Source organism: Sorex fumeus, unplaced genomic scaffold (genome assembly GCF_029834395.1).
Source record: "Sorex fumeus unplaced genomic scaffold, SorFum_2.1 ptg000006l, whole genome shotgun sequence".
NCBI lineage: Eukaryota > Metazoa > Chordata > Mammalia > Eulipotyphla > Soricidae > Sorex > Sorex fumeus.
Window position 1 is genome coordinate 47275150 of NW_026606063.1, and position 17899 is coordinate 47293048.

At 39.7% G+C, this 17899-nt stretch overlaps 1 protein-coding gene across 2 annotated transcripts in view; it reads right to left on the minus strand.

Annotated features, from left to right (window-relative positions):
* The window catches only part of UGP2 (UDP-glucose pyrophosphorylase 2), a 54044-nt gene extending 36377 nt beyond the window's left edge, over positions 1–17667 (minus strand). The window contains exon 1 of one of the 2 annotated variants that reach the window (XM_056129972.1): positions 17470–17667. Coding sequence is in view for 1 of the 2 variants with exons in the window: in XM_056129971.1 (XP_055985946.1) it covers positions 16448–16466 (19 nt within the window). In the remaining variant the exon portion in view is untranslated. Of the gene's footprint in view, positions 1–16447; positions 16769–17469 lie in introns of those variants that run through there. The other variant, XM_056129971.1, reaches the window with a different exon arrangement.
* Positions 17668–17899: the final 232 nt, after the last annotated feature.

The following is a 17899-nucleotide window of genomic DNA, read 5'->3' on the forward strand; positions in this document are numbered from 1 at the left end:
CAGTAACATCTCCATTGGAGACTTTGTTGTTACTGTGTCTGGCATATCGAATACATCACAGGGAGCTTGCCAGGCTCTGCCGTGCGGGCGAGATACTCTCGGTAGCTTCCCAGGCTCTCCAAGAGGGGCGGAGGAATTGAACTCGGGTCGGCCATGTTGGCTGCGTGCAAGGCAAATGCCCTACTGCTGTGCTATCGCTCCAGCCCCCAAATTAGAACAATTTGAATACTGTTTTACAGAAGTCACTCTTAGGGAACTTGTACCTTATAAGAGACCTGAAAGAATAACTAATTCTTTTCCCGATTGAAGCAAAAGTTTCTTCCTTCCATAGGACAAATGAAATATTTAAAATAATCCTTTTCATTTTTTATAAGGTGGGACAATAGAGATAAGGGCCAGGAGGATCAAACCATGGGTTGGAAGACGGCCCCACATGCTGGGGTAAGAGGCAGTTGAAACAAAGAAGGAACCACCAAGTAAGTGATGATTGGAGGGATCGTCCAGGATGGAAGATGTGTGCTGAAAGTAAACTAAGGACCAAACACGATGACCTCTTAGTATCTGTATTGCAAATCATAATGCACAAAATTAGAAAGAAACTAAAAAGGATTGTACCTGCAACAGAGGCAGGGAGTGGAGTGGGGTAGGGGTGGCGGGTGGGACACTGGGAACAACGGTGGTGGAAAATGTGCACTGGTGGAGGGATGGGTGCTAGAGAATAGTTTGACTAAAACACAATCATGCAAGTTTGTAACTGTATCTCATGGTGATACAATAAAACAAAAAAAAAATCCTTTCCATTTTAGAAAGGAAATCATTCCAGTTTCATATTCCTTACTAAAGAACCCCCTAATAACAGATACTTCTACTTTCCTGGCATTAAAACTTTTCCTTTAAAATGAGGAAACAGGGTTTGTGGTCAAAGGAAGAGCTCAGGGACTTAAAAGCTTGTCTTGCAAGCATAAGGTTGCAAGTTCAATCCTTGATGCTGACATGTGTGCGAAGCAAGGTCTTGGCTAGTTCTGCCAGTTACGTCTGGAAGCTGTGTAGTCTATGGTGCCTGGCTTTGTAAGCAATTTCTGGCCATATTACAGCCAGGTATGTGGAAGTGCCAAAATACAGAGGTGCAACCGCCAATGAACACTGCAATTAAAAATGTAGCAGCACCACAGCCAGGTACACAATCCCTGGCTACCACAAAATTAACTATGAAGATAAAGGATGGAGACAAAATACATTAAAAACTAAATGAGATGAGGGGTGGGATACGGCTGAGTGGCTAAAGCCTTGCAAGCATAAATTCAGTTTGACCACTCTCATTAGGCAAGAACAATCCTGGCAGCTCTGCTGTCTGGATTTCATGTGACACTGCAGTTAGGTGACTCTGAGTGCCATAGGTGGACAATGCCATGCCCAATAATAATGGCAACTAAAATAAAGACGTTCAGTACTGCAACCAGAAGTGGGAACTACAGCAAGCATGTGTGCAACACCACAGCACCTCCAGGTGAGCACTTCAATCAGAATGCAGAGTACCACAACAAAGCAAATCTGCAGCCTGTGGTTATTTCAACACCATCAATAGCATGCACTGGGGGCTGATTAGGAGGAGTTGAATGAATGAATGAATGAATGAATGGTGAATACAGTGAAAAGGGTATAAGGCTGCCTCCCAACTTCTGGTTCCCAATTTTTTCAAGACTTTTCGGTGCTTATGTAGGTTAGACAAGACTATAATTTAAACTTATAGCTTAGCGGGACCAAAAGATATGACAGACAGATGTCACTAGTGGTGACAGAAATGCCTCTAAGATGAAAACAAATAAAAAATAGAAAAGGAAAAGGGAAATAAAAATAGATGAGGTTACATTTCATTTCCTTGTCCCTTTTATCCACAATACCTAGTTTAATCTTACTTTATTTTATTTATTTATTTATTTATTTTTATTAGTGAGACGAAGTCATGAAATTTACATACAAGTGGTACTACATGGGACGTATCATGTTAAGCAAAACGACTCAGAAAGGGATAGACATAGAAAGATTGCATTCATCTGGGGAACATAAAGTAACAAAATAGGAGGCTAACACCCAAGAATGGCCGAGATTAATCTTACTTTATAAAGGTATTTTTAAGCTTATAGTCAAAGTTTGTTTACCAATTATTTCCATAAAATGTTGGTTAAGTTAGAAGAAATGTATTTCAATAAGCCCCAAAACACCTTATGAATTCTTTTGTGAGTTATCTGGGCAAAGGAAATATCTCTCTCTCTATATATATATACATATATATAGATATATACACACACACACATATATATATATGACTGAGCCAACAAAGTATTTGTAGAATACTTTGGAGGAAAAATTGGAAAAGTATATAAAATTCCTTAGACAATTTATTTAGTGTATACAACCTGTTACTCTCCCAATTATACAATGTTTTAAAATATAGAAATATTAATAACTGACTTAGTCAACATAGTCCCTCAAAATCATTTTGTATACTTTTAAACATATCAAAATACAATGTATATTTGGTGAAAACACAACATCTAATCCTAAAACAGTCTTTTTACAAGCCTAAAATGTATTATGACTAACTTTATGAACCCCAACAAAACTACCAAAATGACCCAAACTACGTTTCATAAACAACTTCTCTGTGAACTAAGGAATACCATAAGAAACACATGTGTGTGTCCCATAAACACCCTGAAGATGTTTCCCAGAGCAATAGCAATTGAATTAAATTTGTAAAAACCTATAAATGCATAGGTAAGTTTGCATAACTATAAAAGATAATTAAGAACTCCAATGGAGGGGTAGGAATGACTGTATGGTGTTTATCTTGCAGCCAACTTGGGTTTGGTCCCAGGCACCCCATTTCTTCCCCCTGAGCTTGCCAGAAGTGATCCCTGAGTGCAGAGCCAGGGATAAGCCAGGGATAATTTAAAATGTATAACCCTGCCTTCTGCCGCATGTATATCCAGGATACCAACTCCATCCTAATCCCCAACCCATCCCATCTTTAAGCCAATTACAAAATTAATATTTAGGAAATACTGTAGCAGAAAAATATTAAATCTCAACTAATGAACCATGAATAATTTGATTTTCTGTCACAAACAGTCAAGAACTAATAATTTTTATCTTTTTAAAACATATTTATTGTAATGAAGCAACAGGTTACTGTTAACACTTCCAATGTACAACTTTTTTGCTTTTCCAGTACCACCAAGGACCCAAAGAAACTAATGATTTTTTAACGTAATGGGTTTTGTTTTTGTTAGTTAAACTCAAAGACATCTATAGTCTTGCTGCCCCACTGTTGAAGTTGAATTATAAAAGGCAGCATTCACAGTGGCATTCCAAAAATAATAGTGACAGAAAAAAAAAAACATTTAACTTACTTATATTCTGGGTAAATGCCTAAGTAAGATATAACTAAATGTAACTGCTAAGTTTAAAAATAACCATAGTAGCTATTAGGAATTCTTCAAATGAGTACAGTCAAAAATTAAAAAAAAAAAAATTTTAAAAACCCTAACTTTAGAGACTCCCTCTAGAGCACAACAGAATCCTTTCAGAGCAGTATTTCAGCCTTTTTCTGACTGTGTCCCCCTTCTGACCTTACTTCTATTTTATGGCCACCTCTCTCTTACTAGTTGGTCCCCTCATCTAGTATCCCCCCAGTTACAAAATTTTCATTTGTAGCCCCTTTGAAATAATATGCACCACCACCCCCTTCTCCTCTCCCCCCAACTCTGGTTGAGAATCGCTGGTTGAGAGCAATAATTTTCAACACCCCTTCCCCAAACCTGCATACTGCATGTGTAAAGCAGATTGCAAATCCCTTATATAAGGTCAAAATCCAAAGAACCCACATAAGGAGTCTCCTTACTTAAGACTGACTAGCTCAGAGATTTACATATTACACGTGATCTTTGCCAGTTGCAGCAACTCCAACTATCAGACAGATTCAAAAACACATAGACAAGGATTCAAACTCATGTAGTAACAAATCACCCCCAATCATTATCCCTCCCATTTGTTTGAGATAGCGCCAAAAGCAAATGAACAACAATTTTATTCCTTCTATGCTCTTCACAACTACAGTTTAAAAAAACTATCTCCCCTTCCACCGCATCCCACCACTTTTTCCTCCTGCTTCCCTGGTCAAAGACCTACTGTGAAGTTGTTTTAATGATTTAAAAATAATGAAGGACTTTTAAGGAATAAAAAATGTGGACCGTCTTTAATCAATAAGAGCCACTATTTTAAGCATTTGGCTCAAAGCAGAAGGAACAGAATTAGAAACCATTTCCTTTGCTATCACCTGCTGAAATCATCCTTAATTTTTTTTTTAAGTCTGACATTTCTGGTAGAAAAAGTACAGATTTTATAAGCTTTCTTGGACTAAACACTCTCAAGCTACACTGCTGGCAACAACTGTAATTCTAAGGGAAGGTCAATTAAAGAATCCCCTGAATAATGCAAAATTTCTATCCTCCTAAAATGTCTTGTCCTTCTCACTTCTTAGCAAGAGAACTGATCCTCCTAGACTTTAGACAGGGTGGAATAGGAACCAAAAATTTCATCAACGCAGTCATAATAAAACATTTTTAGAAATACAAGGAAGTATTTAATTTACACTCTTAATTTTATAGATAAAACAGACTGACATAAATGATCTACATAAGGTCACAAAGCAGCTAATGCTAGCTAGCACCCAGAAACAAAGCCTATTTACTCTGATTCACATCCACCACAATGAAATTAAAATATCCTGCTCATTTTCCCCACTATCCTTATTCTCTTTGATCTTTACCATAAAATCTATGTACTGTACCCAGTGATGCCAGAGCTAACTCCTGGCTCTGTACTCAGGGATCAGTCCTGGAAGTGCTTGGGAGACCATAAATTGTCCCAGGGATTGAACTAGAGTCAGTTCCAGGCAAGGCAGTTGCCTTAACCACTTAACCACTTAATCTCTGACCCTTATCCAAAAGACATTTCTTATCATGATTATCTTAAACACCCAAAGAAACAGAAGAAAATTCCCCAATACACACACACACACACACACACACACACACACACACACACAGAACCCTTAATTTCCTAATTCTTCCTTGTTCAATAAGAATTAAAATTCTAATCATCAGAGACTTTCTTCTATTTAAATGGAAAAAATATATGGCTTCACCTTATTTCAGGTATTTCATTTCATCCATTTCAGCAGTTGAGAAGGATACATGATATACTTCCCTGACATCTTAATCTAAACAAAACAACTTCACACTCCAGAAGAGAAAGACAGCTTCAAAAAGCAAAGTACATGGAAAAACTGCAAGAGTTACCAAGAACAAAAGGGTAAGGAGCCCTCCCAACAGTCTCATTAGTCTTTGAAAACCCAAAGTCAGAGAAATAGACCTCAACTGATCTTAAAACACAAAATCATCTGTGTTCCAAATAAACATAAAATCCCACAAGTGTAGTGGCAACTGGAAAAAAACATAAATAAAAAGTAATGACATATGACTAGATTTACAATCACTTTAAGTTAACTATCCTCTGAGCTCTCACTGAAGTCCTTTGTATTCTGTTCTTTGTAAACATTTGTCCTAGAAAATTCTTTCAATTGCACTACCCAAAACTACCCTAAATCTCTTCCTAGCTCCCCGGACATGGCTCAGTTTCTTTAACTAGTTCCTTCTTTCTTTCCCTACCTCCTAGGATTCTGGTTTCTTTCCTCCTCTATATACTTCTTTTATCAGTTTTCTTACTGCTAATGTCAGATATGTACTTCTGCTGGAATTTTTTTTCCTGAACTTCAGGTTCATACTTCCTACCACTGTGTAGACTTTTTGCAACTGGATACCCAGCTGAGTATGTACCCCATGTTCAAAACAAAATTCAATATCAAATTTCATCTTCCTTAATACTGTACTAGTCCTGCCTATGTGACCCAAAATCCCACAGTGCCACTGGCTTTTTCGTTTCCCCTCACATTACATCCAATCCAATATGAAAATGCTTATTAAATCTCAATTCCATCCACTGTTTGCATTTCCACTGCTGCTACATTAATTTCCCTCCATTTTCACACTCTTGGTCATGGTGACAGCAGTTTCCTAACAAGTCTGCATCTATCACTCTAATCTGGTGGTACCAAGTAGAACTGATTGGTTCTCCTTTTTCTTAATCTGACACCCCACTCATATCATTTCTCTTCCTCATTCAATTGAATTTTCATTATCTATTGAAATAAATACAAATGCCTTATAGCTAGGCATGTCTTAAAAGTCAAGATGAAGTTTTGTGCAGTTTTTTTTTTTTGAGTGACCAATGCAAAATTAAATTTCTAAAGCAGGATGCTTAAGGGCTGTACTTTCCTATTCTATTTGTGATATCTCAATAGTGCTACTAAAATTTTAATTGTGCATACAAATCACCTGGAAAGCTTGTTGAAACAAATTCCTGGGCAAAGTCCCAGAGAGACTGACTCAGTTGGTATGGACTAGGGATCAAACATACGCTTCTAATAAGAGATTACTGCCAATACTACTTTGAGTAGTTCTGATATAGATTATCTCTTAATATATTTATACCAGTCATGCTCCTTAATTCTTCCCCTTAGCCTAGTGCTATTTTGCCATTTTTCTTAGTCCCTAAGCATGCGTTTAGTAATTGGTACCAAACCCAGATTTATCTAAAGCCTCCCTAGTCACTGGGTTAAGCATGAAACATAACTCTGGTCAGTGAGCCATAAGGGCATAGTTTGCAAAAGAACTTTGGAAAAAGGTCTTCCTTGTTGAAATAAGAGACACCTGAGAAGAAATAATACTCTTCCCACCCCCGGACATAGTTTCTTCAGTCATTTAGTGACCTTGAAGGAAGCTGACCCATGAATGATGCAGAAATGTTTATGACAGCAGAGAAAAAGAAGGGAAAGCTGGTGTAATTTTTATACTGAATTAACCAGGTCTGGAATATTAATTAACCAAATCTTCACAATTTATGTAATATATGTGTCACAATTGTTAAGCCAACCTGATTTGGTATTTGTCTGTCCCATGAACGTGAAAGTGCTTAATTTTCTAAGATTTCATTTTGTACTTCTTTAATATTGTTCCAAAACATTCTCATTCAACAACAGTTTTAGAGATTAGGCAGAAATAAAGAGAAAAACTATAAATTAATGGCACATTGTAAATTCCAAAGTCATGAAGAACATCCTAAATTCCTGGAAATCTCCTTCATTCTTTAGTCCCCAAAAGCTCAAATTCCCTGACATGAGTAACTTCTACCATTTTGAAGGATGACATTCCTAGTGTTTCTAGGTGGTAGATTCTGAACACAGAAAGAGGCCTTCCTTTCTATCACAACTCTGTCGTGTAAATGTTTTCATCAGTCCTGCCTCTGTACTTTATCAAATAACCCCTAAACTTGAATTCTTCTTTGCTTTAATGCCTTCTGCAACTTTTAAAGAACACAAACCAAAATACATTTTTCAGCTTTTTCCAACACCTACCTCAGTATCTGGCAAGGTACCTGATAATATGTTATCAAGACTTAAATTCTCATACACGAATGGTTTTATTTATCAGATTCAGTTTAAATGAACCTTGTTCCAGAAATCTACACTAAGCAAGGGTGACTATTACATACACCTAAGACAGATACTTGTACCTTTCCTTTATAACGTCATACTTTAAAAATGTAGTCAGGTCAGAGAGATAGTATAGGGTAAAGGCACTTGCTTGCAAAGCTGACAATGTCAATTTCTGGTATATGGTCCCACAATATGGTAGGAGTGACCTACTAGGGGTCACTCCTGAACACAGAGCCAGAAATAGCTCCTGAACACCACCAGATATGCCCAATTCCCCACCCCAATAACAAAGTTTAAATTTCGTCAATGTCTATTTTACCCACAGATTATAATCTCTATAAGAATAAATCATGTCTATTTCATTCACCACTATATTTCTGCTATCCTGTATAGAGCCTAAGATACAGTAGTCGATTAATGTTAGTGGATAAATGAGTAAGAGCCTATTATGGAACACCTATGTGCTGAGTAAAGATCAATCATGTAGAATCCAGTGTCGTGGAGGCAGTTCCTACTAAGTCCAAAGACCAAAGTCACAATTTCTGGTCATGGGGAGATAAAAACTAAGTATGGGTGGATGTAAGTCCTAAGGCTCCTAATGCACAAGTTAATTTGTAAGTCGAGAACCAGGGATGTAGTCAAATAATTTCCAAATTCCTAAGCAGTCTATGAAATTTGACATTAGAGAGTCTAGGCCTCTTTAATTTCTTTAATTTTCCTTTAATTTTTGTTATTCTGGGGGCGGAGTACAGCAGGGAGAGTGTTTGCCTTGCACACAGCAGTCCCAAGTTCCATCCCTGGTATCCCATATGGAGCACCGAGCAACACCAAGAGTAATTACTGAGTTCAGAGCAAGGAGTAACCCCTAAGCATTACTGGGTGTGAGGAGCCAAAAAAAATAAAAAAGGCTAATTTTTACTATTCTGTATAAAATGACAGTGGAATATTTCCTCTAACTTTAGAAATTAAAATTGGGTAAGTTTATGTATTTAAATTTCATTTTAGGAAAAACTGGAAAAACATAATCAATATGAATCATATAGGAAAAAAATCAATTCATTAATCTACAATTTTATATGATCTTTTAGTAATGATAAATAAAATTGATTATTCTGTATAGCACTATCCTCCCGTTGTTCACTGATTTGCTCGAGCAGGCACAAGTAATGTCTCCATTGTGAGACTTGTTACTGTGTTTGGCATATCGAATATGTCATGGGTAGCTTGCCAGGCTTTGCTGTGTGGGCATGATACTCTCAGTAGCTTGCCGGGCTCTCCGAGAGGGGCGAAGGAGTAGAACCAGGGTCGGCCCTGGTCGGCTGCATGCAAGGCAAGTGCCTTCCCACAGTGCTATCGTTCTACGATTATTCTGTATTGTAAACAATATGGAATTATTTACATAAATTTTTGAAGATTTCTGCTTTGGATTACAGAAATAATACAGGAGGTAAAGCACTTGCTCTTTGTGGCTAACTCCAGTTCAATCTGTGACACAACACATGTAACTTTAGAATAGCCAGAAGTGATCCCTGAGCACAGAGCTAGAAGCAAGCTCTGAGCACTGCTGAGTGTGTTTCCCCAAGTCCCCAAATAAAAACAAATTAAATAAAAATAAATGTATATGTCAGAATTTATAAACCAGATTTCATATTAATAAGAGTAACTATGCTCTCACATCAAAGTAACTCTTGAAATTGATATCTCTATGTTTTCAAGGACTGATTTTTTTTCTTTTTAAATTTCAAGAGAGAGTACAATGGAGAAGGAGGTTGCCTTGCACATGGCTGACCTGGTTTCCATTCCTGGTACCCCACATACTGTCCCCTGAAACCTGCCAGGAGTAAATCTTAAGTGCAGAGTCAGGAGTAAATCCTGAGCACAGCCACGTGTGGCCTCAAAACAAATAGAAACTTCAATTTAAAAAAAAATAAAATGTGTTGCTTAGGCATATCAATATAATATAGCAAATTTCTCAGTGTGTATGTTGTCCTCAATAACAAACTTTAATTGTCAAAATGGTTTAGGGTACAATCAATTTACTTTGGCAATGACTGAAAAAAAAATAAAGACAATGGGACTGTTGGCAAGAGGCAGAATCTGAGCCCTAAACAATCACTTTACAACAAACTTGGCGGTACTTGAAGGCATCACCAAGCAAGAGAACTGGGACACAACTTCCAAATGGAAATTTAATCCCTTTTTCATAGACTTAGGATTTTTTAAAACTAATTTTCTTTCAATACAAGAAACTGTCAATGAATTTATAAACAATATACAAATACATGTATCGTATAGGAATTTTGGAGACCTAAGAAATGTTTTTAGTTATATCTTTGTGCATGAGACAAATTGTTCAGACCTCTATGTCTACAAACACTATTAAATCAAATTAAAGTTCAAATTATGATTATCAGGAGTAGGGGAGTGGGGGGGGAGGGTATCCTGGTTCTTTAGAAAAAAACTTCAACTTGAGACTGGAGTGAGCAGATAGGGTGCTTGCCTTGCATGCTTTACTCAAACCAATTCCTGGCATTTAATATGATCCCCAGAATTCTCCAGAAGTGATCAATCCACACAGACCCAGGAGTAAACCTGGGCACAGTCAGACACTGCCAGAAAACAAACCAAAAACTGCAAAAAAAAAAAAAAAAAATTCCACTTTATTTCGAAAACAATTTCATAAATAAAGGAAAACTGCAACTGCAAGACAGTACAAAAACATGCATATACTTTTACACAGATATATTAGTATTTCCTCATTCTTTTGGTATTTCTTTTATTTACTTTTACGCACATGCATAATATGCAGTATGAACATATAATATATATACATGCTTACACATGCACATGTAATCTGTATCCTAATTCAATTATAACGAAAGATTTTCATTAATCTGGTGAATAACCCCCTCCCTTTCTATTACTTATTCATCTATCTTGGTTTGAGGGTTATTAATGCTTGGGCTAATCTCAAGTATATTGCTCAGGGGTCACTCCCAGCAGAGCTTGAGGGACCATGTAGTACCAGAGATCAAACCCAGGATTTTTGCATGCAAAGCGTATGCTCCAGCCCCTTGGTCATCTTCCCCAGGCTCCAGAACCCTGCCTTTTAAAGAATATTCTAGGGTTAAAGAGATAGTATAGGAGTTAAGGTGCTTGCCTTGCATGCAGCCAATGCCAGTTGATCTCTGGTATTGCATATGGCCTCCAAGCACTTCTGGAAGTGATCCTGGAGTACAGAGCTATGAGCAAGCCCTGAATGCACTGGGTATGGCCCCACATCCAAAAAATTAATCAAGAATGTAATGAATTATTATTAAATAGCCCTCTCTATAGGGCTAGAGAGATAGTACAGAGGTTAGGGCACTTGCCTGATACATAACAGTGGTTCTATTCCCTATGGTCCCCCTAGCACTGCCAGTTGTGGCCCCAAAACCAAAAAATAAAATAATATTTTAAAAAGTATATTCTATATTTTGTTTTTTCTTGGGATTTGCTCATGACTAGAGAAACAGGTTGTATTTCAGGATATTGTACTATATAAGTAACATTATGTGCTGGAGAGACAGCACAGCGGGTAAGGTGTTTGCCTTGCACATGGCCGACATGGCTGACCTGGGTTTGATTCTTCTGCCCCTCTCAGAGAGCCTGGCAAGCTACCAAGAATATCCCGCCCGCACAGCAAAGCCTGGCAAGTACCCATGACGTATTCAATATGCTGAAAACAGTAACAACAAGTTTCACAAAGGAGACGTTACTAGTGCCTGCTTGAGCAAATCGATGAACAATGGGTGGGTGGGGGAAGGGGGGAGAGAGGCACAGTGTTCCTCACTTATGGTGATTAACTTTGATAACCCCAAAAATTCCACTGTCAAGTTTCTATTCTTTTACCTTGCAATCAAAACAAAACCAAAAAACTATGAAAAAATTGTTTCTTTTCATTTTCCATGTCTAATACAATGATGAATTTAACTCAAATGGAGTCTTATCCCCCTTTCTAACATAAACCCAATCTCTACCTAGTAACACTGAATCCTAAACCACAACTTTAAAAATGAAAGACTGCATTCATCTGGGGAACATAAAGTAACAAAATAGGAGACTAACACCCAAGAATGGCTGAGAGCAGTACCAGGAATTTTGCTCCATGGCTTGGAGGCCAACCACACATGCTGGGGGAAAGGGGAGCTCAGATAGAGAAGGGAGCACCAAATAAAGGTGTTGGGAGGATCCTCCCAGGATGGGAGAAGCATGCTGAGAGTAGACTATAGACCAAACATGATTGTCACCCATTGCCTCTTTTGCAAACCACAACACCAAATAAGAGAGAGAGAGAACAAAAGGGAATGCCCTGCCACAGGGGCAGGGTGGGATGGGAGGGATGGGGGGGTAGGAGGGATACTGGAATCCATGGTGGTGGGAAATGGGCACTGGTGGAGGGATGGGTATTTGATCATTGTATGGTTGAGACCCAAGCACAAAAAATTGTCAGTCTGCAACTGTACCTCATGATATCTCTCTAATAATAAATAAATAAATAAATAAATAAAAATGAGGAGTGTGCTTTAGTCACCCCTAGTCCTGCATCATATTCATATCACAAACCCTCAGCGCTCAGGCATCCCAGTCATTTAAATAATCAGCAATAAACTAAATATGTTCTTGGGATTTGAGGAGAACCAAGCCACAACTCAACCTCCACAAACAGGCACCAGAATATTCCTCATATGTATATTCTTCTGAGACCCCTTTAGTTACAATTAGCTCATCTGGATAGGTGACACCTACCAAACAGAAATCAGACAAAAAAACCATTAAAAAAAACATAAAAAAGATAATTCCAACATAAAGGAATGTTATAGGCCTAAATATTTAAGTAATATAGGTACTCATATATTTTTCCCTGAAACCTCAATTTCAGAACATTAAGGGATTCTACACAAGTTAAACAATGGCCTATTTAATATAAGCATATAACATGGCCTTACTTGGCTGAATGACAATAGTCCCTGTGCCATTTGTAAGTCCAAATAAGGTAGGGAAATAACCTCAGAGTTCTCAAAACTTTTTAAATGCAAGATCCCAAATGGTTTACAAGCCTAACCAAAATATTTTCACAGCTATCAATGATCCCCTAGCATCTCAAATGTTACAAAGCTAGTGCTCACATTTATTTAGAATAATTGGGGACCTTATAACAACCCCTGGGGTAGAGAATACTAGCAAGGGAATAAGTAATTTCACATGCTGGCCAAAAGTTACCTGAGGGGAGAATACTCCTGCTAGATTAGGCCCTAGTTTCAGCAAGGAAGAGATTTCCTACAAGTTCCTTAAGTGCCTGAAGATCACAGATTTGGGAAATGGACAAAGAAAAGTTGAACTACTTTTGACAAAGAATAAAATATTAAGAACTCTCTTGCCCATTGATATTAAGTACTTTTATTAAATGAACAATTCAGTCTATAGTTCATGTTTACACTGCCTAAGAATGGAGACAACCAGCTTTCTTATATATCATCATATTGCCTAGATTTAGGGAAAAATTTAAACCAAGTATAGTAACCCAAAGTTCCAAGGCATTCATGTGTCCCAAGACACATGCAATTAATACACAGGTATAACACCCAGATCTTCCAAACAGGTTTAACAGCCAGTCACAATACCCAGTTTTTCAAATACTCACAATAAGGGATAACACAAAAACTCCCAATATAATATACTGCACATTAATAGCACTTCAAAAGAAAAATTGAAAGAAGTCTGTTATCAATTATATATTTATAACACTGTTCAATATGCCCCCTTCTCCCACCCCCAACCTTTTAAAATTACATATCAACTCTCAAGTGCTAGGTGCCTGAACATCAAACATGGAATAGAAAATTTGTCTTACTTTTCCTGTATTGTTTCTCTTTATTTTGTTAAAGACAGGGTTATACTTATGGTGACAATGCTATTGGAAAAGCCATCCTCATTTTAAGAAAGAAAAATAAAATGTGCTGGCTATCTACCATGTAATCGACACCTGCATGACTCATTTCCTTTCAGCATCTCAATAATCCTGCAGCATACCCCCAATACCCAAAGCCTATATATGTATACCCCCGATACCCAAAGCCTATATAAGTAAAAACTAAGTAAACTGTTACAAATTCAAACTGTTAGGATCTAAACTTAAGTTCATACCCTTTTATGAATCTTCTTCACATTTAAGTAATCTAAGATGTTTATAAACACAGACAACCAACAATAAAGGCTTTAAGAAGTAACAGAAAGTGCTGAGTTTCTCATTTAGCATCCAAGACAAATTCTTTTAGAACATCCACTACTTCAAGAAACTATTTTCCCTAGTAATGTAATATCTGCTCTTGGGAACTGAGAGCCCAGTTGGAGAAAAGTTACTCAATAAGTTTTGAAAATAAGAGAAAACAGTACTGGAAAAAAGCATGAATTTCACACACAAACATATATATTAATCCCACTGTTTTCTAGTTGTGAGCTTTTGATAAAATAGTTCTCTTCATGATAAAAATCTACTACCTTTCTTGGGGCTTGGAGAGATAGATGATGACTTATAGGATAAAAGTGCATGTTTTTCCATGTGGAAACACCATATTCCCAACATCATATGGTGCCCCAAGTACTGCCTAAATTCCCAAACATTGCATCAGAAATAGATCTAGAGCACCACAAGGTGTAGACTGTAGCACTGTAGCACTGTCCTCCCATTGTTCATCAATTTTCTCGAGCATTTTCCCATTAACATTGTGAGACTTGTTGTTACTGTGTTTGGCATATTGAATATGTCACAAGGAGCTTGCCAGGCTTTGCCGTGCGGACGAGATACTCTCGGTAGCTTGCCAGGCTCTCCAAGAGGACAGTGCTACAATCTCAGGAGATAAGCCAGTTTATCAGCAGTTAAAGAACAGTAGAGTTCATTAAACATACACAGGATTTACACATGAAGTAAAATATTTAAATAAATATGAGAATCAGCATATTAAAAATAAACGAAGGCTATCATCTTTCTTGCATAAACCTGCCAGTTTAAAAGAAAAACTACCTTTTTAAGCTAAAGTGCCTAATGTGGAATTTTATATTCTATCTTGAAACAATAGTCTGAGTAAGAAAAGATACCAACGTACCTAATGATAATTTCTTAGTTTTGATGTGTAATTTTTCTATAAATCTAAAAGAATTCCATTTATACTTTCTATAAATAAAAAAAAGAGAGACCTATTTAAGTGATGACAAGGAGAAACACATAAATACAGTCACTAGATGATATTGCAAATTGATTTACAATTTCTTAATGGTAAAAGCTGTGAAATCAATTCACAAGTACCATTTCTACAAACTATTCTAAAAGTCAACTAGAAGGAACAATTGGTGTTTAATAAAAAGTCTTGACTTTTAAAGAGAAGTGATTCGTCCACTTCTCAGCATTATCATTTCAAAATACTGGCTCTCTGCTAATTAAATTGTGTGGTTGCTCGTAAGAAAGCCACTAAATTTCCAAGTCATCTCTCCCCTTCTATTCTTGGCTAAGACAACTAGTCAATGACAACATAGAAGCAGGGACCAAGGCGATAGTACAATAGATAGGAAACTTGCCTTGCACACAATGGACCAGGGTTGAATCCCTGGCACCCCACAGGGATCCCTGAGCCTGCCAGGAGTGATCCCGGAGGCAGAACCAGAAGTAAGCCTTGAGCACTGTAGGGTGTAGCCCCAAAATAAAGCAAAAAAAAAAAAAGAAGAAGAAGCATCTCTCACCACATATAAAATACCATATGAACTTAAAAGCTAATGACCAATAAAAATTCTCTATTATACAATTTTAAGGTCAATGAAGTTATGATGCAAAACTTACTAGTATATTTTCCCCCAGGGTCATATGATGGCCAACACTGACTTACTTTTACAAAAGTACTTCTACATTTACTGAGAATCACATTAAGTGGCTGTGAACTTTACTAGTCTTGTGTTCAGCAAGATGGTTCATATCTTCACATACTCTAGATTCTGTAAGTAAAGGGTGTGCTTGACCACCAGAAGGTAAATTCTATGCCACAAATTAGTGAGAAGCTTAAGGCTTTAAGCCTGCACAAATTTCAATGTGTGAAAACAACATAAATCCCACATACATGCAACGCTTAACGAAGAGCACAGGGACATTCCATAGTCCTTTTTAAAAATATTTTTTAAAGTGGAAATCAGAAGGCACGTTTCAAATTTCAAAGAAACCTTAATAATCTTTGAAGATTTCAAATAAGAGAAGAAAAAAATTAAACACAGCAATGCAGCAAAGTCATTTCTCCTGCTGAAATGACCTCCAGCTTCTAAGAGCGACTCTCGGTTTCGCAATAAAATAATCTGAGACTCAAACCACGTACACATAAACCCGTGTAGCAGCCGAGAACACTAAAGCTTTCCCAACAATCCTGGCAAAATCCACCTAATGTCCCTCAGCACTCCTGCTTCTCTTCCTATCTCTGCACATACAGGTACATTGACACCCACCAAGAAAATAGAACAGCTGCCAAATTCCAGTTTTATCATTTACAGACACTATTCTGGGCAACCGAAGTGCTACTAACCTGATTTCAGGGAGACAGAAAACACAGAGGAGCACAAGGGTCTATATTATATGAGTTGGAAACACCAAACCCAGGACCTTAAGGCAGCTCAGATGTCAATTTAATGAAAATGGGGTTTTGACAATAGCATCTGAACCGAGCATTTGTACTTTCTCCTCCCCCCACCCCAACAAACCTTCGGGACCCAAATTCGGCTGAAGCAACCCAGGAGCGAAGAAGGGTGTCTTACCTTGTACAAATAGCGACATTTTGGGGCTTTATGAAAATAGTCTGTCTTGTTTGTTTGTTTGTTTGTTTGTAATTGCTAGAGGAGACACCCCGAGAGGCAAATCACTCTTCTCCCCCTGCTTGAACAAATCGCTGTGCTCTTTCTTCTCCAAGGTTTAGCCACTTAGGGGAGTATTTATTCAAAGCAATTAAAACTGGCTCCCAAAAAAAAAAAAAAAAGGCAATACCAGGAAAAAGCTCCCCCCACTTCTAAAAAGGACGGAAACTTGAAGCAGCCAGCGGAGTCGGTTTGGAACTCCTGCCCACAGTGCGCTCCTGACACCAATGACGGCCAACGGGAGACACCCGGAAAAGGTAAAATCCCACGAACTTAAATTTCTTCAATGAAAGAGGCGGATCTACCGCGGCTATTTCACCGCCCCCCCTCCCCACGCCCTCGGGGGCCGGACTGCCGCGGGCACCGGACCCCCCCGCCCCCCAGCGCTCCCCCGCCCCGCGCGGCCGGCCAGTAGTGTCCAGCCAGTTCCCCGGGAAACCCGGCTGCACCGCGGCCCCAGCCCAAGCAGGCGTGGACAAGGCGGGGAGGCCGGCAGTGGAGGGGGGCCGTGCCACCACTTTTTTCCAGTCCATAAATATCCGGGGACGGGGACGGGGACGGCGCTAGAAGTCCTCGAGCTGTTGGCCGGGGCCAGGCTCGCTCTCCGCAGCCCCGCAGCGAGCGGCACTGCCCGGCGCGGCTCTCTCGAGAGGGGCCCGTGGGCCGTGCCGACCCGCGCCCCGCGGCCGCCCCCCGCGGGTCAGCAGCGCGCGGCCGCCCCGAGTCCGAGGGGCCCCGGCCCAGACACGTTCGACTTTCTCCAGCCCGGCGCGCTCGCGACCCCCCAGCTGGGCCTCCGCAGCGCTGCTCGGCGGGTCTGAGGAAGAGGAACCCACGCGTCTCTGAGCGGGGCGACGCCTCCGCCCCGGGGGGTCGCGGCACGCCTGCCCCCGCCCATCCCCCCCCGAACCTCCACCGAGACCCACCTTCCTCTTCTGCAGCAGCTGGGAAATTGGGGACGTTGACGGCGCTCCGGGAAGAAGGCTCACGGGCCGAGAGAATGTCACCTCTGAGGCACCTTTTTCCCCGTCTCCCTCTCTCCCTCCACACATGTACACCTTGAGCCCCCGCGCGGTGGTCGCAGCCCAGATGCTGACCCTCTCCGCCCACCCAGACGCCGGCTCCCGACACTCAAAGCCCCCACTTCTCCTAAACACCTCCCCTCCCCCTCCATGTGGAGCAGCCCCCCTCAATGCGGAAATGTCCCTGCCACGCAGACCGACAGACGCGGCCGCCAGTCAGGAGGCGAGGCGGACGTAGGATCTGGCCAATGAGACGCGCGGGGGTGGCAGGGGGCGGGGCGTCTGCGACCCCGGAGAGCCGCGCGGGGGTGGGCGCCGAGCCGGAGCTGAGTAT